This window comes from Chrysemys picta, chromosome 13 (assembly GCF_011386835.1).
Source record: "Chrysemys picta bellii isolate R12L10 chromosome 13, ASM1138683v2, whole genome shotgun sequence".
Lineage (NCBI taxonomy): Eukaryota > Metazoa > Chordata > Testudines > Emydidae > Chrysemys > Chrysemys picta.
This window is the reverse complement of record NC_088803.1, coordinates 12,845,595-12,867,072: the sequence shown is the minus strand read 5'-3', so window position 1 is coordinate 12,867,072 and position 21,478 is coordinate 12,845,595. Positions and strand designations below refer to the sequence as shown.

General features: G+C 43.7%; 3 protein-coding genes across 3 annotated transcripts; 1 reads left to right on the top strand and 2 right to left on the bottom strand.

Annotated features, from left to right (window-relative positions):
* The first annotated feature begins 677 nt into the window (after nucleotides 1-677).
* Nucleotides 678-1,619, top strand: LOC101952484 (olfactory receptor 4D2-like). Its single transcript, XM_065566757.1, has one exon. It carries the CDS (start codon nucleotides 678-680, stop codon nucleotides 1,617-1,619), a length of 942 nt encoding a protein of 313 aa, XP_065422829.1.
* Nucleotides 1,620-7,959: 6,340 nt separating this feature from the next.
* LOC101952218 (olfactory receptor 14A16-like) lies at nucleotides 7,960-8,922 on the bottom strand. Its single transcript, XM_005313543.4, has one exon. It carries the CDS (start codon nucleotides 8,920-8,922, stop codon nucleotides 7,960-7,962), a length of 963 nt encoding a protein of 320 aa, XP_005313600.3.
* A 10,903-nt stretch (nucleotides 8,923-19,825) lies between these two features.
* On the bottom strand, nucleotides 19,826-20,782 carry LOC135975097 (olfactory receptor 14A16-like). The gene has a single exon (XM_065565141.1). It carries the CDS (start codon nucleotides 20,780-20,782, stop codon nucleotides 19,826-19,828), a length of 957 nt encoding a protein of 318 aa, XP_065421213.1.
* Between the last annotated feature and the right edge of the window lie 696 nt (nucleotides 20,783-21,478).

Here is a 21,478-nt window from a genome sequence, read left to right as displayed (position 1 = left end):
CTGCTAAAGAGAAAAAGATTTAATTCCTTCTCTTCTTGTAGCCACTAGAAGGGGACAACTACCATCACTTTGTTAATGTGGGCTACAGATGTTCAATACCTCTCACATCAAGGCCACAGGTTGGGTATGTGAATCCTGTAAATCAGTGGTTCTCAAAATTTTCAATTCAATTCCTCTTCAGTCTAGACCAGGAGCTACCTGCGACTTCCCTGTAACTTGTGAATATAGGAAGGGCATTTTGGTCATCATGATCTCCTGACACTTCTTTGTGACCTGCATTTTGAGAACCATTGGACTCTGAGAAGTCCAACTTAAAAGCACTCTCTGAAACCCACATTCCACTCAACCCTGACCCTCCGGGCCTCAGGAGATGTGCAGCATCAGAACTGCAGGAAGGTGAATGGAGGCAGCAGTTAGACATGATCTTGAATTGTAGGTTGCTCTCCTTCACTCCTAATTACCCCAGAACTGAGGATGACCATTGGTGTAGCTCCTAGGGTCAGCTGAAGCAGGGTTGCCCTCCACTGAGGCTGACTGAGCTAAGGAAATTCCTAAACCAAATTCAGTTAAGAGGAGTTAATACTTACTTAACATTAGTAATTTAAGGAGGGAGTAATAAGAACTTCTTCATACTAATTATTACAGTTGCCTCTGTAGGCATGTTTTGAGGCCAGTGAATGGAACAGCAGAACCTCAGCTCCACAGTGACAGAATTTGTCCTTTTGGGCCTCACCCAGAGTCCTGAGATTCAGCGATGCCTCTTCATCATCTTCTTCATAGTGTACCTTACAACCTGGGTGGGAAATGTTACCATCATCATCACTGTGATAACTGAGCACCAGCTCCACACCCCTATGTACTTCCTGCTGGCCAACTTGGCTTTCCTAGATGTCAGCGACTCATCAGTCACTGCTCCCAAATTGCTGTTGGGTCTCCTCTCCCAGCACAGAATCATCTCATTCAATGAGTGCATCCTCCAGATCTTCTTCTTCCACTTCTTCGCTGGTGCTGCAATTTTAGTTTTTGTGTTGATGGCAGTTGATCGGTATGTAGCTATCTATAAACCATTGCGTTACTTGAATATCATGAACCAGGGTGTGTGTGTGGGCCTGGTGGCAGGGGCATGGATGGGTGGATTGGCTCACTCAATTGTTCAGATCGCACTGGTCCTCCGGTTGCCATTCTGTGGTCCAAACATCCTGGATAATTTCTACTGTGATGTCCCACAAGTCATCAAACTGGCCTGCACTGACACCTACTTGGTTGAGTTGCTGATGGTCTCCAACAGCGGGATGCTTGTCATAGTAATGTTCATCATCCTGCTCATTTCATACACCATCATCTTAGTCAAGATAAAGAAACACGTCACAGATGGGAAGCGCAAAGCTCTCTCCACCTGTGGAACCCAGATCACAGTTGTGTGTTTACAATTCATACCTTCCACCTTCATCTATGCTCGGCCCTTCCGGAAATTCCCCATGGACAAGTTGGCCTCAGTCTTTTTCACCCTAATCACCCCGATGATTAATGCAATGATCTACACCCTGAAAAATGCTGAGATGAAAAAAGCCATCAGGAGACTGATGAGAAGAATCCTTTTCTCAGAGAGGAAATTATAAGGATGGAATTTATCTTGGATGAGCTTTTTTTCCATTTTGTAATAATTATCTTGCATGAACTTCCCATCAGATTAAATGTTTTCATTCACAATTACTGTATGTGACATGGGGGAAAATTGTATTGGTGAGCCTCTTAGCATGAAGTTTGTATTTGTGATGTTCAGCTGCCAGACATGGTATTAATTCCTTATGCATTCTACTTGACCCTGAGCTAGGGATCTCTGCCATTTTCTCCATTGGAAGGATTTCCCATACTTTATTTCTCCATGCTACTAATGTTAGTGGATCTGTCCTTCTCCAAACATGAGCTCTCACAGATCTGGCTACTAGCAATAATGGTGAATCGGTCCTTCCCTGAGTCAATAACCCACTTTGTTCTATAGCTGTGAGTTCAGCAGGTGGGCTAACTTTAGTAATCTTGAAAGATCTATTAATTTTCTCCTAAAACGTTGTAATATTTCTGTCTGATAACCTTAGGGCATCACTATACCTCCACATTTTCTCTAGCCCTTCTGACTACATTTCTTATATATTTTCCTGAGCTTAAGTAGAGTGAATTACCATAGATGAAGTATTTGGTAATAATTTGTGTGAATAGTTACACAAATAGATGTGTTTTTAGCCTTCCTCCCTGGAGCTCCACCAATCTCCCCTCCACCAGAAGTTCATTGTGTCCCTCATCCTGCCCTCCTCCAATACCAGGGCCTCCATCCTTCCCCCATAGCAGTGGTTGTATGTGTGCCTTTGTCCCCTGACCAGTGTCCCCATGTTCTCTCCCTCTCCATGCCAGGGGCTGTGTACACCCCCATTCCCTCCTTTCCCCTACATTTTCTCCTAGTCTTTCCCCTAGTTATTTGTCTTCTTTCTCTATGAGTAATGCAAGATGTCAAGATGTTAAACTCTATTGGGAGGACTGACAAAGATGAAATAGAGTATTGTTATGGTGGAAGACTTTAATGGTGGACCAATTCTATGAGCTACCGACAATTGCAAAGGTGGTTGTAGTTGTGGATGTGCTAATCATATGGCAGGAGCTCCATGTGTCCCATATTTTTCCTCTGTTGTTTTTTCCCAAAATAAGCTGGATTCTGGCCATTGATTCCTAAAATATTCCCTGAAATTTTGGAACTGATCAGATGTGCTATTCAAAAGTTATCAGAGTATATAGACAGAGAAATGCTGTCAAGTTAATTGTAAGACCTTCATAGGCTTGGCCAACCAATGGGAATCAGGCCCTCTGAGGTGTTCTTTTCATTAATTAGTGGGTCCATCAATGTTAACATTATTCTAAAACTTGGGCTTTCTACATTGTATTATAAAGCTTTTAGTCTCAATTAAGCAAACAATGGCATATTCATGTGTTCTTTGAGGGTATTAATTTCCATAAATTCATTAATACAGAGTAGCTGGCTGATGGTTGTATGACCTTTTCCTCCTGTACTTTATATACTGCATTTGATGACCCTGGGTGAATATCTGGGTTATTTTTGGTGGGTGTTAATCCAGAAGGGGAAATGGCTACCTCTTATCAATGTCAAATTATGCTTCTCAAGTGTCATTATGACACCATGGTTGTTTCCTTTTTGTGTTGGTCCAACCTTTAAGGGGGAAATAATCAATGTGCTAAAATCTGTTAGAACCAGATGCAAGCATAGTGGAGAGCAGCTCTATAAAGTCATCGATTCCTAGAGTTTAAGCCCAAAACGGACCAAAAGATTATATGGTCTGATCTTCTGTATATTACAAACCATTAGATTTCACCTGTTTACCCCTGCATTGATCTCAATAACATGAGTTTGGATATGTTGCCCCTTTTTGACCCAAGTGGATAGCCAGAGTTTGGGGCCTGGTAGCTCATTCCAGCTGGAAGTAGAAAATGATGATAAAATCTTGTACTTTCTTTGATGCAATCGTGTTTAGTTACAAGGAATGTACAAATTCCTGCTTCTCTGTAGGAGGAGGAACCAAAGACAAAAGGAGTAGTTTCTTAGTTTACAGATCCAAGCTTAGTTCATCCACAAGCCCAGAACCTTTTTGTGGGCTCCTCCCAGGTTCACACTGTACTTACAGCCTGCTGCTTTGCTTTCTTCCTTTTGCTCTTGTCTCTCCCTGTTTCTTACCAGGCCCAGAGCTAGTCTTTTACACACACACACACACACACACACACACACACACACACACACACACACACACACACACACACACACCTCTGCTATAACAATAACTCACAAATGGGCTTCTTTCTATTATTTCACTGTCATCTTATTTTCAACACATCAAAAATGCCAAAAGTACTGACATTTTGAAATGTCAAAAATAAGATAACTTTGACTAAATGTTTCACTCCGAAATTTTGGCTTTTTTCTTGACACTTTCCAATTCTTTGTTTTTAACTTTTCATTTTGCAAACTCATCTGATATTTCCCCTTGAAAATTTCTTCAAAAAAATCAGTTCTCATTGAAATTTTTGTTTTTTTTCCCTAAAGAAAAAAAAATCAGGTTTTTGTTTGGTTTATTTATTTATTATTATTTTTGTCTTTAGGGTTTTTTGAAGAAACCTCAAAAAAAATTCCCAAGAAAATTTTTGACAAGCAAGCAAACAAACAAATCATTTCATGAGCAGCTTTATTCAACACCCAGTGTATTGTGTTTCTTTGACAATCTGGCCATTTAATTTGTTGCCTAATGGCCTATGAGCATCAGAAGAAAATTACATCCCATGTCCACCACTGGGCAAAGTGATTTCTGACCTTCCTGTAAAGCACTAAGTATTGGCTATTTACCAAAGTCACTAAGTATGTCAATGGAGAAAAAAGGACCCGAGGCCCATGGGAGTTAGACACCTAAATACCTATGACATCCTGGGCCTGAATCAAGTTCTTATGAATTCTTATCTAGTGAATAAACTGCCTTAGATTCCTTTGAAATTCCTGTCTAAATATGTAGCTTTTGTGTGCAAATCTGGAGTTCTTTCAGAGTGCAAAATAAAAGCAACATTTGAAAATGTGTCTCCAAATAATTATGGCAAATACTCTTAAAAGTAACATGACAGCAAATACAACCATTGAAGAATCCTCAAAATGATATGGATTTGGCTCATAAGGAAATGATGGATCATATGCATCAGCTTTGAACTCATCTCTACAAAACCCACCACGTCTTTACATGGCAAAAAATGTCGCCTTTGATGGCTATCACAGTGTCCATGGAGAAGCCATGAAGTGGCAGGGAATCAGAGACTGAACTAGTCTCTTCCACTTTTGAGATGGTCTCTTCTGATCAGAATGTGTCCTTGGTTTCTGCTGAGGCTGCTAACGGGGGTCAGCTGTTCCAGCTTGGATGGAGGGGATGGCTGGGGGGTGCTGTTATTAAGTGTCCAAGGAGTTGAGACACAAAGTCAATCTTTCTTCAGAAGTCAAAAAGGGAGGACACTGGGTCAGTACTCATTGGGGCTAGGTTTGAACAGGTGAGTTAGAGGTGAAAGCAGCTGCTTCATCTCTAATCTCCTGAGCCATCCTGGGCAATCCTGCTGTGAGATGTCTGTAGCATTCACATGGAAATGGGGTGTGAACTGAGACCTCATGTCCCTTCAAATGGGCAGTGGGCACAATCTGTGCCAGTCTCTTCCATAGCATTAAGCTTCTGCATGGTGTTCAAAGGTGTATCAACAGCACAGGGATTCAAGTGTTGATAGCAACCAAAGCAATTAAAAAAACAGACCGAATGAGGAATTCCATAGAAAATTCCCATGAGGGCCACCGAGCTGTGGTTATCCCCAGTGGGCATTAGCAGGGGAGTGAACAGAAAACAGTTCAACAGCATGGGCCCAATGTATCCTGGCTAGAAATCCACTGAGTTCCATGGAGAGGTGCTGGGAATGGGCTTGGTCCTCTGAAGGGACTTGAAACTGAATCTGCAGTAAGTAGGCTCTGGGTGCTGCAGAATGTGGAACGATACAGTGGACTCTTGCTCCAGGCAGTGATCTGTGACATGGATTGTCAGAGTGGCCTAAGGGAGTTAGGTGCCCAACTCTCACTGACTGCACATTGACTGGAATTGATTATTCCATCCTTAATACACAGGGGTTTTTTTGTCTTGCCCACTTGTGTCCTAATTTTCTTTGCCTCACCCTAACCCTAAGGCCATGTCTACACTACAGAGTTATGTTGACCTGATTTACTTTGGCATACAGCTACCACAGTTATTAAAATGCTTGTGTGTGCGCACACTTGGCTCCTTGTTTTAGCCTTGTGCGTCCTCACCAGGAGCGCTTGTACTGATTGTATTGTCAGTGTGGGGCAATATGGGACATCTCCTGAATGCCAGTAACAGTCAACATAAGCAACACAGTGTCTACATTGACACTGTGTCAACCTAATTACATCAATCATGAGTCTACGTTGCTTGGAGAGATGGTGTTACTAAATTGGTGTACAGAACCACTCATGTTGGCAGGAGCAAAATTTAAGCAAAGACACTTCTACTGCTAGGTCTACACAAGGCAGGTTATGTCAAGCTAATCCTGTAGTGTGGACTAGGCCTTAGTGTTCAGATCATTATCCCTAGGATATGAAGTCTTACATTTTTAATAAAGCACATAGAACCTGCAGCTGGGCAATCTTCCCCCGCTCACCATTCCCTGAAAATGGGCATTTACCCTGCCCTAGTGGGACCCTTGCTGTAGATGACAGAGGATTCTCTTCTTCATGTCCCTGTGCCTCTCTATAGTAATGGGACACAAAGGTGGAAATATATTGCCAGTAAGGTTGATGTTTGTGTATTGGGAACACACATCATCAGGGAACTGCACAAAGATCCCCAGTCCATTTCATACAGGCCACCTCAAATCCATCAGAAGATTCTTACTAACCATTGATGCTTATGGCAACATTGCCACTTGTACATAGAGAGGGAATGGTCCCTATAAAGGCAGCAATGAATGCTAGCTTGGATGCTGAACACTCCAAAACTTGAGGATATTTGTTTCTGGTGGTTTTGTTTGGCCAATAGTAAAGAGAGGGGGCAATTTGTTAAATCTGAATCTGAATCAATTCCCATTTTACAAAGCCCTCAGCTGGCTTTTTCCAGCCAACTTCATTTTCAAAGGTGCCCAGCTACCATGGACTGTCATATATCCAGTGAATGGAATGACCTTTTGCCTTATGCACACTTGGGACCACATTGTTCCATGTGATCTAGAGGTGAGATGGTCCCTATCTCCGCTGAGATTGGCACAGACTCTAAACTTTCAAAACCCTAAATTCATACTTATAGAAATCACACAAGGCTCCTAAATACCTTTAAAATGTGGCCTTTAGGTGCTCTACAAGCATCAGGATACACAAAGCCTGTGTTAGGTGCCCCGGCTCCCTATACAATGAACAGGGAGAGACAGACACCTCAGAATAGGATCCACAAAAGCCAGTTCACTCAGCAAGGAGGCCCCTAGAATACCCAGTGGGAGACACTGACCAGAAGGGATGTGTGTCTCAGTCTGGACTGCTAGGATGCACTTATCCACAACCAGGAACCCAGTGGAATCATATAGATGTACATATAGAATCAAGTGACAGTTATATAGTTCTGTGTAAGGACTATTTCTTGCCCTGTCTCTTGAATTACTTACTATGCTTTTGTACATCATATATGTAGTGTACATAACCATGCAAAAAGATGGTATTTGAAGATTAATAATAGGCCAGTTTGGGAGACCCTGTCTCAGCTTGGGTGTGAATAGATTTACACTGGATGGTGCATGAAATGCCGGGTCAGTGCATGTGATGGCACTTTTCCACTTACACCAATATTATAATGATATGACACCAGACACATAACTCACACCAGTATTTATTAGAGAGAGAAGGTGGAGCAATTTTGTTGGTGAGAGAGACAAGTTTTCAAACTTACTCAGAGCTCATCTTCAGATCTGAAGAAAAGCTCTGTATAAGTTTGAAAGCTTGTCTCTCTCACCTGCAGAAGATGATTCAATAAAATATATTACTTCATCCACCTTGTCTCTCTGATATCCTGGGACCAACATGGCTTCAACAACACTACTTAACCCAATGTTTATGTCACTATTGAACTTAGCCTAATGTCTTTGGGACAGAGCCAGGTCAGTATTAAATCAGTGATGTTGATATCCCATCCGTATTTGTAAAATTATTTCAACAGGAAATCAACCATGCAGATATCTCTTCTGCACCCCTTTATCATTGTGGAAAGAAAACATTCAGCTCATTCACAAAACCCCATCAAAGAGATGAAAAATGCCTCAATAGATGGCATCTATTTATTTATGTTAGCAGTTAATTTATTTCTAAGGAAACATAGAAGGGACTTAAAAACAAACGAGAAAAATGGACATTTTATTTGTCGTGAATAATCTCCATCCAATCAATTTCCTCAAGGCAGTTTTGATCTCCTTGTTCCTCATGCTGTAGATGACCGGATTCAGGATTGGAGGCACCACAGCATAGAGAACATCCAGCAAGAGATCCAGCCGTGATGTGGAACTTGAGGTGGGTTTCAGGTAGGCAAATATGGCAGTGAAAATAAACAAAGGGACCACAATGAGGTGAGGCAGGCAGGTGGAGAAGGCTTTATGCCGGCCCTGCTCAGATGGGATTCTCAGCACAGTTTTGAAGATCTGAACATATGACACAATTATGAAAACAAAGCAGCTTAACGCTAAGCATGCACTGAAGACAATAGCCCCAGTTTCACTGAGGTCTGAATCAGAGCAGGCGAGCTTGAGTAGCTGGGGGATGTCACAGAAGAACTGATCCACTCTGTTACTGCCACAGAAGGATATTGCAAATGTGTTCCCAGTGTGCAGGGCAGAGTAAAGAATACCACTGATCCAGGCACTGGCTGCCATTTGGACACAAGCTGTCCTGTTCATCACTCTCTCATAGTGCAGTGGTTGACAGATGGCGACATATCGGTCATACGCCATGACAGTCAGGATGCCGAGATCAGCTGAACCAAGGAACATGAAGAGAAAGACTTGGGTGACACATCCAGGATAAGAAATCACGCTGGTGTTCATGAGGGAATTGGCCATGGATTTGGGGATGGTGATGGAGATGAATCCAAGGTCCAGGATGGACAGATTCACCAGGAAGAAGTACATGGGGGTGTGAAGATGGTGGTTGAGGGCTATGGCTGTGATGGTGAGAAGATTTCCCATCAGGCCTGCCAGATACATCATTAGAAACACCACAAAGTGCAAAATCTGCAGCTCCCGAATGTCAGAGAATCCCAGAAGAAGGAACTCGGTCACAGTGGTTTGGTTGCACATTTTCTTCCTCAGTACGTTGTGTGATAGCTGTGGAGAGAAGGAGAAGGGCAATGGTCAGGATTAGGGAGTCAGAGGGAATTACCGTTATTGCCTTCTGAATAATGCCTCATCATCTACTGTGAAATGTGCACAGTACTCCTCCCATCCTTCCATTGACTAGGAGCAGTGAGTGCTACTCACCGCTGACAATCAGACCACTAGACAGACTAGTTAAGTGAAGCAATACCCATTATTGTACCAACTTCTATTGGTGAGAGAGACAAACTTTTGAACCACACAGACTATCTCACCCACCTCGTGTCTTTAATAATCTGGGACCAACGTGGCTACAACTACTGCATGCAATCAGACCACTAATCAGCCCACTAGTGTCAATTGACACAACTCTCTTATAGTCCTAGGGGCAGCATCAGTTTACACTAGTGTGACCAGATGTCCTGATTTTATAGGGACAGTCCCAATACTTGGGGTTTTGTATTATATAGGCTCCATTTCCCCCCCTCCCCCCCCACCATCTCTCCCAATTTTTCACAATTGCTATCTGGTCACCCTAGTTTACACCATATGAGTATCTGGCCTAAGATGTCACTTGAACAAATGCATTAAAGACAAGAACAAATTACAAGCCCACAGATCTAGCAAAGATGGTCCCTCACCTCTGTCAAACAACAGAGGAAAAACTTTGGCATGAAACTAAAGTACTAGAAATCCAAGACCACCTGATTCCCACTAGGGAAATATGACATACTCGCTGAGCATCCAAAATGTAAGCTTGTGTGTAATGATTCCTTCCCCAGCTCTGTATATAGATGACCTGATACCTGGTTACAAATTGACTGATGACACCAATCCCAGCTACACTCCCATCTCTGGGTGTTGATGGGCTAGTACCATCGCTCAGTGTCTTTATGTCTGGTCTGAGTGGGACAGCGACCATCAAGAGACTTGATTTCTGTTCTTATCTCTGCCAGTGGCTTGCTGTGTGACCTTGGGCTGGTCACTTCTCCTCCCCGAGCCTGTTTCCCCTCCTTCCCTTTGTCTGCCTGATCTTTTATGAACTCTATGGGGGATGGGCTATGGCTTATAATGTGTATGTACAGTGCACCCATTTACAGCCTTTGTGCTTAGCTGGCAGCAGTGTTGCACACGGGATATGGTGATAGACCAGGAGATCTGGATTCCTGTCCCATTGACCTCCTGGAGGTCCATCTATGCTGCATCAGGGAGCATCTTCCCAGCTCCAGTAAATGGACATATGGTAGCTCTGCTGAAGTTACTGCAGAAAACATACCCATGTGGCCCTGAGGTAGCCTGGGCACCAGCTCATGCTCCCTCTGACTATGTACCCATGGAGTTCTGCTGGGTTTGTACTGAGGTTCAAAAAGAATTAGATAAATTCATGGAGGATAGGTCCATCAATGGCTATTAGCCAAGATGGACAAGGATGGTATCCGTAGCCTCTGTTTGCCAGAAGTGGGAATGGGCGACAGGGGATAGATCGCTTGATAGTTACCTGTTCTGTTCATTCCCTCTGGGGCACCTGGCACTGGCCACCGTCGGAAGACAGGATACTGGACTAGTTGGACATTTGGTCTGACCCAGTATGGCCGTACTTATGAGGTGGCTAGACTGAGTCACTCCCTGTGCTGCTGTTATTTACTCTGTTATTTTTACAGCATAGTTAGTGAAATCTGCCTTCCTGAGTTGGGAAGCACATTCCTAGCTGCAGTGTAGATGTGCCCTTAATGTCCTTGGGCAGGGTCCAGACAGATAGGCTGCAACTGCTCGATTGAACCCCGACTCTGAGTTTCAAGGTGTTAGTATGCCTGTTAGGTACAGCCCATATTCTCTGGGCTGTCAACTCTGCTGTTTACTCAGTTCTGCCATCCTGCTGCTATATCTTTGATACAGAAATAAAAATGGATATGACAGGATGATGGTATTTGAAATTATAAACAATATTACTGCTTCCTACTCGGCCTGAAAGATAATTTCCAAATACGGCTGGTGAAAAATGTACTTGTTAAACTGTTCTAAAAAAAAAATTGTTTTTCAGTTAAATCTATCTATCTATCTATCTATCTATCTATCTATCTATCTATCTATCCAAAGGCCATTTTTTTCCTTTTGTGAGGGGGGGATTTTGGTTGGACTTTTCCAGTTTTCAGCAGTTTTCTGCAGAAAAAAAATTGGTTCTCTATTGCCAAAGCCCCAAAATTTGGGTATTTAGGGGACCTGTGTGAAAAGACAATATTTACTAACAAAAAGGAAAGAAAAAAAATCTGACTATCCCTACTTGTTTGATTGAATAGATAGCAAAAGTTATAAAAAGTTAAAATTGGAAGTCAGATTTAGGTTCTTAAATTTGCCCTGTACATTAATACTCTAACATATTTATTTAGTTGAAATAGCAAACTTACTGTGCTGGTCTTTGGATAATTTTTCCCAATTTGTGATGCATTTGACCCTCCAGTGGTAGAAAATTTGGCCACTATCTATCTATATATGTCCATGCACAACAGTCTATCACCTTATCTCTCTCATGTAAACGTCACTGCATTATCCAGCAGCGGTTTCCATGTCCCATGGATGGATTTCCTGAGTCCCTGGGTCTCTCCGGAGTTCCTAGCAGACAGGAAGCCACTCCACAGGTGGGTGCTCCCTGTTCCCCTCCTTAGGCAGGCTTGGCCAAGAGGCGATGGACTAAATGGGTTGAGGGACTGAAAACCCCTGAAGATCTAGAACTGCTCCTGGGTTGTGCAGGCATCAAACACTGTCACAGCTCAGTATGTCCCTGCTCTGGGTCTAAATAGCTGAATCCGGTCTCCAGAGCTGTGAGCCCAGCTCTGATGTGACCTCAGGAACAAACCACCTGGACAATCTGTCCAAACCAACCCTAACCTCCCAGAGGGGGAACAGCACCTGCCCTGGATCTCACACGATGGCAACATCCCTTAAAGGACCTTTGGCTAAAAAACAAGGCAGATCTGGCTAAGGTATTTGACAAGTCAAATGTATATTTATAGCACAGGCATGTAACATACAATAATTAAGAGACTAGCGGCACCAGAAGCTCAGCTGGCCTGGAATAACCTGTTCCTTCATTAACTCCACATGATTACCACTGGGAGCATTTTTTCTCCTGCATTGCATCATCAGCTCTTGGGAGGCAGCCACCAGAGGAACCCACAGGTCGGGCTGCCCAGGGTGTTCAAAGTTGGCCACTAAGAGGTACCCAGAGGCAAGCATGAAAAATGAAAGGTCATGTCCTGAGCTGGTGTAAATTGATGCAGTTACATTGATTTCAAAGTAGCTAGGGCTATTTACACCAACTGATGACCTGGCCCTTTGATTTCAATCAAGCTCTGGCCAATTTACACCAGCTGAGGACCCAGCCTGTCAGAATTCGCTTTGTTTATTTGGGATTGGGGGTAACTCTTGAAAGCCTTTTGTGTGTGTGGATGGGGATAGGGTGGTGTCATAGCCTGAAGCTCCAACAGTTTCCCCTAAATACCACCGCCCTTTCCTCTAAGGTCTGTCTAGGGCTCATTACCCTGTCTTCCAAGGTGGCCTGTTGGAGAATCCAACTCAAGGATTTGGGAAGCAGCTTCTCCAAAATGGCTTCTCCACTAAGGCGGCGGGGGGGGGAGGGGGTTGCTCAGCATCCCCCTCCAGTAACTCAGGGGGATATGATAGAGGTTTATAAAATCAGGACTGGTGTGGGGAAAGTAAATAAGGAAGTGTTATTTACTCCTTCCCATAACACAAGAACTAGGGGTCACAAAATGAGATTAATAGGCAGCAGATTTAAAACAAACAGAAGGAACTATTTTTTTCACACAATGCACAGTGAACCCATTGAACTCATAGACAGAGGATGTTTTGAAGGCCAAGATTATAACAGGGTTCAAAAAAGAACTAGATAAGTTCAAGGAGGATAGATCCATCAATGGTTATTAGCCAGAATGGGCAGGGATGGTGTCCCTAGCCTCTGTTTGCCAGAAGCTGGGAATGGGCAACGGGATGGATCACTTGATGATTACCTGTTCTGTTCATTCCCTCTGGGCACCTGGCATTGGCCACTGTTGGAAGACAGGATACTGGGCTAGCTGGACCTTTGGTCTGACCCAGTATGGCTGTTCTTATGTTCTTATGATCTTATGTTCAATGCACAGAGCTCTGCCTAACAAGGCCTTTGTTCTCTCTGCTGACAGAAACGATGTAATCTGGGACACACTGTCCTGCACTGAGGAACCAGAGCACTTTCTCTGCAGACTTCAGGGATTTGGAAACATTTTTCAGCCCCTGCTGTTGTTCTACATTGGAGAAGGTGTGCTTGTTTGGTGCTGAATTCGGGATGCCAGGGCCAGATCCTGCAGGCTTTACTCAGCATTCTGGCAGCAGTCAGTGGCAGTGCAGTCTGAGCAACGGCTGTAGGAATGGGCCCCATCCTACTGGGTAATCTCTTACATAGATATAGCCTTGTGGCCTGAGCCATAGTGTCACACCCCAATGGCCTCTCCCTCAGGGAGCCCCCAGGGAAGGCAGATCAGCATTGTAAGTGGCTAACACTGTTGCAAACATCGCAAGGCATGTTGGGAAGGGGTTAAATGGGAAAGTGTGGAATGGAAGATTCCTTTGCAGGTTACGAGAGGCCGAGAGAGAGGGGGGAAGGAAGAAGAGAGCAGAGAACGGGTTAACTCCATGCTCCTACTAGGCCCGAGATAAGACATCGATTCCAACCAGCTCAAGGTCACAGCACACATCTGACTCTCGGCCACCTGCCAAAAAAGAGGGGCGGGGGGTTGAAATTCACCCCCATCAGCCGTGAGAAAGAAAGATGTAACTGAACAGACCTGCAGAGGCGGCACAAAATGAGGGAGACAGCGAAAGCCAGTACAAAGGAAAACAAGGAGGAAAACAGAGTCTAGCAGGTATGTTTTGGGGAAGCTGAGGAAGCCACGGAAGACCGATTTGAACTGGCACAAAGAGCACCAGAAGCAGAAGTCCCCAAGTGGAACACTCACCCCCAAGGAGCCCAGGACTATTTGCTGTTATTTTATTATTATAATAAAATACAAAGCAGACTTTGACTCCCTCAGGGAACAGATGGGCAGGATCCCCTGGGAGAATAACATGAAGGGCAAAGGGGTCCAGGAGAGCTGGCTGTATTTTAAAGAATCCTTATTGAGGTTGCAGGAACAAACCATCCCGATGTGTAGAAAGAATAGTAAATATGGCAGGCGACCAGCTTGGCTAAACAGTGAAATCCTTGCTGATCTTAAACGCAAAAAAGAAGCTTACAAGAAGTGGAAGATTGGACAAATGACCAGGGAGGAGTATAAAAATATTGCTCAGGCGTGCAGGAGTGAAATCAGGAAGGCCAAATCACACTTGGAGTTGCAGTTAGCAAGAGATGTTAAGAGTAACAAGAAGGGTTTCTTCAGGTATGTTAGCAACAAGAAGAAAATCAAGGAAAGTGTGGGCCCCTTACTGAATGAGGGAGGCAACCTAGTGACCGAGGATGTGGAAAAAGCTAATGTACTCAATGATTTTTTTGCCTCTGTCTTCACGCACAAGGTCAGCTCCCAGATTGCTGCACTGGGCAGTACAGCATGGGGAGAAGGTGACCAACCCTCTGTGGAGAAAGAAGTGGTTCGGGACTATTTAGAAAAACTGGACGTGCACAAGTCCATGGGGCCGGATGCGCTGCATCCGAGGGTGGTAAAGGAGTTGGCGGGTGAGATTGCAGAGCCATTAGCCATTATTTTTGAAAACTCATGGCGATCGGGGGAGGTCCCAGATGACTGGAAAAAGGCTAATGTAGTGCCCATCTTTAAAAAAGGGAAGAAGGAGGATCCGGGGAACTACAGGCCAGTCAGCCTCACCTCAGTCCCTGGAAAAATCATGGAGCAGGTCCTCAAGGAATCAATTATGAAACATTTAGAGGAGAGGAAAGTGATCAGGAACAGTCAGCATGGATTCACGAAGGGGAAGTCGTGCCTGACTAACCTAATTGCCTTCTATGATGAGATAACTGGCTCTGTGGATGAGGGGAAAGCAGTGGATGTGTTATTCTTTGACTTTAGCAAAGCTTTTGATACAGTCTCCCACAGTATTCTTGCCGCCAAGTTAAAGAAGTATGGGCTGGATGAATGGACTGTAAGGTGGATAGAAAGCTGGCTAGATCGTCGGGCTCAACGGGTAGTGATCAATGGCTCCATGTCTAGTTGGCAGCCGGTTTCAAGCGGAGTGCCCCAAGGGTCGGTCCTGGGGCCGGTTTTGTTTAATATCTTTATTAATGATCTGGAGGATGGTGTGGACTGCACTCTCAGCAAGTTTGCAGATGACACTAAACTAGGAGGTGTGGTAGATACACTAGAGGGTAGGGATCGGATACAGAGGGACCTAGACAAATTAGAGGATTGGGCCGAAAAAAACCTGATGAGGTTCAACAAGGACAAGTGCAGAGTCCTGCACTTAGGACGGAAGAATCCCATGCACTGCTACAGACTAGGGACCGAATGGCTAGGTAGCAGTTCTGCAGAAAAGGACCTAGGGGTCACAGTGGACGAGAAGCTGGATATGAGTTAACAGTGTGCTCTTGTTGCCAAGAAGGCTAACGGCATTTTGGGCTGTATAAGTAGGGGCATTGCCAGCAGATCGAGGAACGTGATCGTTCCCCTTTATTCGACATTGGTGAGGCCTCATCTGGAATACTGTGTCCAGTTTTGGGCCCCACACTACAAGAAGGATGTGGAAAAATTGGAAAGAGTCCAGCGGAGGGCAACAAAAATGATTAGGGGTCTGGAGCACATGACTTATGAGGAGAGGCTGAGGGAACTGGGATTGTTTAATCTCCAGAAGAGAAGAATGAGGGGGGATTTGATAGCAGCCTTCAACTACCTGAAGGGGGGTTCCAAAGAGGATGGAGCTCGGCTGTTCTCAGTGGTGGCAGATGACAGAACAAGGAGCAATGGTCTCAAGTTGCAGTGGGGGAGATCCAGGTTGGATATCAGGAAAAACTATTTCACTAGGAGGGTGGTGAAACACTGGAATGCGTTACCTAGGGAGGTGGTGGAGTCTCCTTCCTTGGAGGTTTTTAAGGCCCGGCTTGACAAAGCCCTGGCTGGGATGATTTAGCTGGGAATTGGTCCTGCTTTGAGCAGGGGGTTGGACTAGATGACCTCTTGAGGTCCCTTCCAACTCTGATATTCTATGATTCTATGAAAGCTTTAAAATTTAGACACTTGGTGTGCTTCGTCATCTCCTCCCCAAAAATCCTGTGGCCCCAGCCTGATCAACTGTGGCCTCAGGCAGATTGGTAACGAAAATCTGTCACAATAGAATCAAGTTACTGCAATATTTGTATTACTTATCCATGTTTACTGAAAAGAGAGCCCAAACTGTAGGTCTGTGCCCAGTACGGTAATAACACATGTAAAATACATTGACTTTGTCCACCAAATACTCAGCAATGTATCTAGCATAACATTCTCTTTCCTTCAGCAAACAATTTTCCCATTAACTAACTGTAATTTTTCCCCATTAAGCAAATAGCAAACTTTTCTCCACCGATGAGCTAGAATACTCTCCTTCTTCAATCAGCCATAGTTTTCTCTGCCCTTCACTACCCTACACTTCTCCACATTCCAACAATCACAGACTTTCCCTCCTCCACCTATCTTTCCCCCCCTTGACAATGTATACAATTCCCCCAACCAACACTAACCTTCTTCCCTTTTCAATGATAATGAGAACATGCCCCATTCACCAACCATAACGTTCTCCCTCTTCAGCCAACAAAACTTCCATATAATTTTTCCCAGTCATATCATGTCCTGTATTCATGTCTTCAAGGAAAACTTTGGAGAATGGGTAGGCCATAGGGCACATCCTGAAGTTTAACAGACTTGGGCTGCGGGTTCAGAAAGCATTCCACTGTCAATGTACCAGCATTGGTTTGCTCAGTTGTCTCAGAAGATTTTGGTTCTCCTGGTGTCTAAATGAAGACAGGAGAGGAGAGGAGAGGAGAGGAGAGGAGAGGAGAGGAGAGGAGAGGAGAGATGCTGCACTTTCATGTTTCTAATAATTGCAACTTCTGGAAATGTCTTGAGCCAGGGTTCTTGGGGCTTCCAGGATGAAGAGCTGAGAGTCGAGCTCCCATTCTAGCCAGGGACCCCCAGCTGTGATCTCTGATCCAAGGATAAAGGGTAGAAGAAAGTCAGGGAGTAGGGAGCCTCTTGCACGGGATGCAGAGAGGAGACACAGGGCCAGAGAGAACATTTGAAGAAGCTCTCCAGAGCAGCCAGAGGGAAGGCCTGGTTTGAGTGACCTGCACTGCAGAGCAGGAACAGAACCCATTAGAGAGAGTTAGGAGCCCAGGAGGGGCATAACAGCCTGGTAAGTCTGGGCGAAGGCAACCCAGAGATTCTAGCTTTGAGACAACTCTCATTCTCTGTTAATAAACCAGTCCTGACAAGGGGTAAATAATTCAAATGCATCAATTGTAGGAGATGGATTAACAGGGGAAGGAGAAATATTCAGGCGGTGACAGGTCTGACACAAGTTTAGACCTAGCCCTAACCCTAATCCAATAAAGGATGAGTTTTTAACTGTAAATCATCAGTGGAACTACTCACATGTTTAAAGTTAAGCACTTTCTAAAGGGGTTTGCTGGATCAGGGCCTTAGTGCAAAATATACAAAGGAAGTAAGCAATGGATTAATAATCATGAGCATTCAGAGCAGATTCTCAGCTGGTATAAGTTCTCAAACTCAATTCATTTCAGTGGAGCAATGACAATTTAAACCAGTTGAGGATTGTCACCATCATATCTAATGAACCCTGGTGTGATAGTTTAATTTATGCATTCAGGGAAGAGAAACAGGGCATGTTAAAAAGGTTGCCAGTGAAAACGGCTCAAACACTAGGTACTTATTATGAGTTGTTTGTAAATGATCTGTGGAGTAAGATACTCATAGAAATCCTTTGGTAAATAATGTTTAATAATGAATATTTATAGACAGACATGAAGAGGAAATGAGTCACAATAAGTGACGTTATCTATCTATTGATCGATCTATCGATCTATCTCTCGAATCACATACTATGCTTTTGTCTCTCATATATGAATTGTATATATCCATGCACAAAGATTGGTATTCTTATACTAAGAATAGGCCTGCTTTGTGAGATCCTTTTTTAGCTTGGATGTGACTAATTTTACAATGGATGATGCATGAAATGCCAGGTCAGTGCATGTGATGGTACTTTTCCACTTACACCAATATTATAATGATATGACACCAGGCAAATTACTCGTACCAGTATTTATTAGAGAGAGAAGGTGGACCTGATGCAGAGCTCATCTCCAGACCTGAAGAAGAGCTCTGTATACATTTGAAAGCTTGTCTCTCTCTCCTGCAGAACTTGGTCAAATAAACAATATTACCTCATCCACCGCGTCTCTCTAATATTCAGTGACCAACATGACTGCAACAACACTGCATACACCAGTGTTTATGTCACTATTGAACTTAGCCTTGTGTCTTTGGGCCAATATCAAACCAGCGATGTTGATGGAGCTACTCTGCATTAGCACAGGATTAGCTGAGATGGGGAAAACACTGAGGAGTCCTTGTGGCACCTTAGAGACTAACAAATTTATTTGGGCATTAACTTTCGTGGGCTATAACCCACTTCATCAGATGAATGGAGTGAAAAATACAGAAGGCTGTATATTTATACCTGCTGTATATTTATACCTGCTTACTGTATTTTTCACTCCATGCATCGGATGAAGTGGGTTTTAGCGCACAAAAGCTAATGCCCAAATAAATTTGTTAGTCTCTAAGGTGCCACAAGGACTCCTCATTGGTTTTGATGATACAGACTAACACGGCTACCCCTCTGAGACCTGATATGGGGAATTCACCCATACATCTCTGTTGCACTCACTTTCTCCCGGCCACCACTACCCATTCTTGGATCTTTGTGTGTATTGGACATTGGCCAAATCCTGATCCATTTGAAGTGAGTGGCTAAATCCCAGAGATTTAAAAGGTATCAAAACTGGCCTCATTATACTGTATGATTGTCTTTAAGAAATACTTCACAGCTTCCTCTTAAACAAACAAACAAACAAACAACCCTTTCCAACCATAGCAGGAATGACACAGCATTTATTTATTTATTTAGGGTTACAATAATGAAAACATGTCTATCTAAGGCTCTTGGTTCAAAACACATCATTAAAAGCACAATGATATCCCAGCCCTATTCATATAATTATTTCAACAGAAACTCAACCACGCAAACACTTCTTATGCACACCTTTACAATTCTGGAAAGAAAACTTTCAGCTCGCTCAGAAAACAACATCAAACATATGACATTTGGGCACCCCCATAGGTATCAAAACATCGACAATGTTGTCTAAGTGAATACTTACCATCTGCCCAGTCATTCCCACCTTAAAAACACTTTGAACAAAGAAAGAAATCAACCCACCAAAAACAAACTAAAAAACAGAGATAGAGGCAAAAAACAAACAGCTACTGCACTGATACTGCAATCCAATTTTTACTCCAAAAAAGAAGAGCCAGACACTCCCTGAGGTTCACTAAGGACTTTGATATGGCTAATGATTTTACTAACATAGCATGGTGATGGGTGGCAAAACACAATCCTGTGATAGATAGCTAGAAAGGCAAAGAGATAGCTAATGATATTATTTGCATTGGCATGCATTTACATTAAGTCCATTGACTTGAGTGGTGTTTTCTTTTTTTCCACTACAAATTCCCCTTTTTGCATCAAGAGATGGCAAACCATGTTCTCATGGAGTCAATTATGTCATCATTTGATTATTTTTATAAGGAAACATAGAAGGAAATTAAAATCAAAAGAGAAAGATGGACTGTTTATTGGTCGTAATTAACCTCGGTCCAATCAGTTTCCTCAGGGCAGCTTTGATCTCCTTGTTCCTCATGCTGTAGATGATCGGATTCAGCATTGGAGGTACCAAGGAATAGAAAACATCCACCATGAGATCCAGACGTGATATGGACCCCGAGTTGGGTTTCAGGTAGGCAATGATGCCAGTGAAAACAAACAAAGAGACAACAGTGAGGTGAGGAAGGCAGGTGGAGAAGGCTTTTTGCCGACCCTGCTCAGAGGGGATTCTCAGCACAGTTTTGAAGATCTGAACATATGACACAATTATTAAAACAAAACAGATTAAAGCTAAGCATGCACTAAAGACAATAACCCCAGTTTCCCTGAGGTCTGAGTCAGAGCAGGCAAGCTTGAGCAGCTGGGGGATGTCGCAGAAGAACTGATCCACCACATTTCCTCCACAGAAGGATATTGCAAGTGTGTTCCCAGTGTGCAGGGCAGAGTAAAGAATACCACTGATCCAGACACTGGCTGCCATTTGGACACAAGCTCTCCTGTTCATCACTCTCTCATAGTGCAGAGCTTGGCAGATGGCGACATATCGGTCATACGCCATGACAGTCAGGATGCCGAAATCAGCTGAACCAAGGAACATGAAGAGAAAGATTTGGGCAACACATCCAGGATAAGAAATCACCCTCGTGTTCATGAGGGAATTGACCATGGATTTGGGGATGGTGACAGAGATGGAACCAAGGTCTAGGATGGAGAGATTCATCAGGAAGAAGTACATGGGGGTGTGAAGATAGTGGTTGAGAGCTACGGCTGTGATGATGAGGAGATTCCCCAGCAGGCCTGCCAGATAAATCATTAGAAACACCACAAAGTGCAAAATCTGCAGCTCCCGAATGTCAGAGAAACCGAGGAGAAGGAACTCTGTCACGGTGGTTCGGTTGGACATTTTCTTCCTCAGCTTGTTGTGTGATGGCTGTGGGGGAAAGAAGAAGGTCCATAGTGAGGATTCGAGTGTCAGAGAGAATGGCCTTGATTCCCTTCTGAGTAATGTCCCATGATCTACTGTTAAATGTGCACAGCATTCCTCCCATCCTTCCATTGACTAGGAGCAGCGAGTGAGTGCTCCTCACTGCTGACAATCAGAGCACAGGAGAGAGAAGGTGAGTGAGGTAATAGCTGTTATTAGATCTGTTCCCATGGGTGAGAGAGAAAAGCTTTTGAGCCTCACATACTATCTCAGCAACCTTGTCTATTTAATATTCTGGGACCAACATGGCTACAACTACTGCATACAATCAGACCACTACTCAGGTGTGTTATCCCTAGTGTCAATTAGCACAACCCCCATAAAATCCATGGGGCTACATCAGTTTGCACCATCTGGGGATCTGGCCCAAGATGTCACTTGAACAAATGCATTAAAGACTGGAACATATTGCAAAAAACCCGCAGATTGAGCAAAGATGACCCCTCAACTCTGTCAAACAACAGATCAAAAACTTGGGCACGAAACTAAAGTACTAGAACTCCAAGACAGCCTGATTCCCACTTTCTAGGGAAATATGACACACTCACTGAGCATCCTAAGTGCTAGCTTGTCTGTAACAATTCCTCCCCAAACTCTGTTTATAGATGACCTGCC

What these genes read in the sequence shown, in the direction of transcription:
- LOC135975097 (XM_065565141.1), bottom strand. Translation starts at nt 20,782, where the DNA reads ATGTCCAACCGAACCACCGTGACAGAGTTCCTTCTCCTCGGTTTCTCT.
- LOC101952484 (XM_065566757.1), top strand. Translation starts at nt 678, where the DNA reads ATGGAACAGCAGAACCTCAGCTCCACAGTGACAGAATTTGTCCTTTTG.
- LOC101952218 (XM_005313543.4), bottom strand. Translation starts at nt 8,922, where the DNA reads ATGTGCAACCAAACCACTGTGACCGAGTTCCTTCTTCTGGGATTCTCT.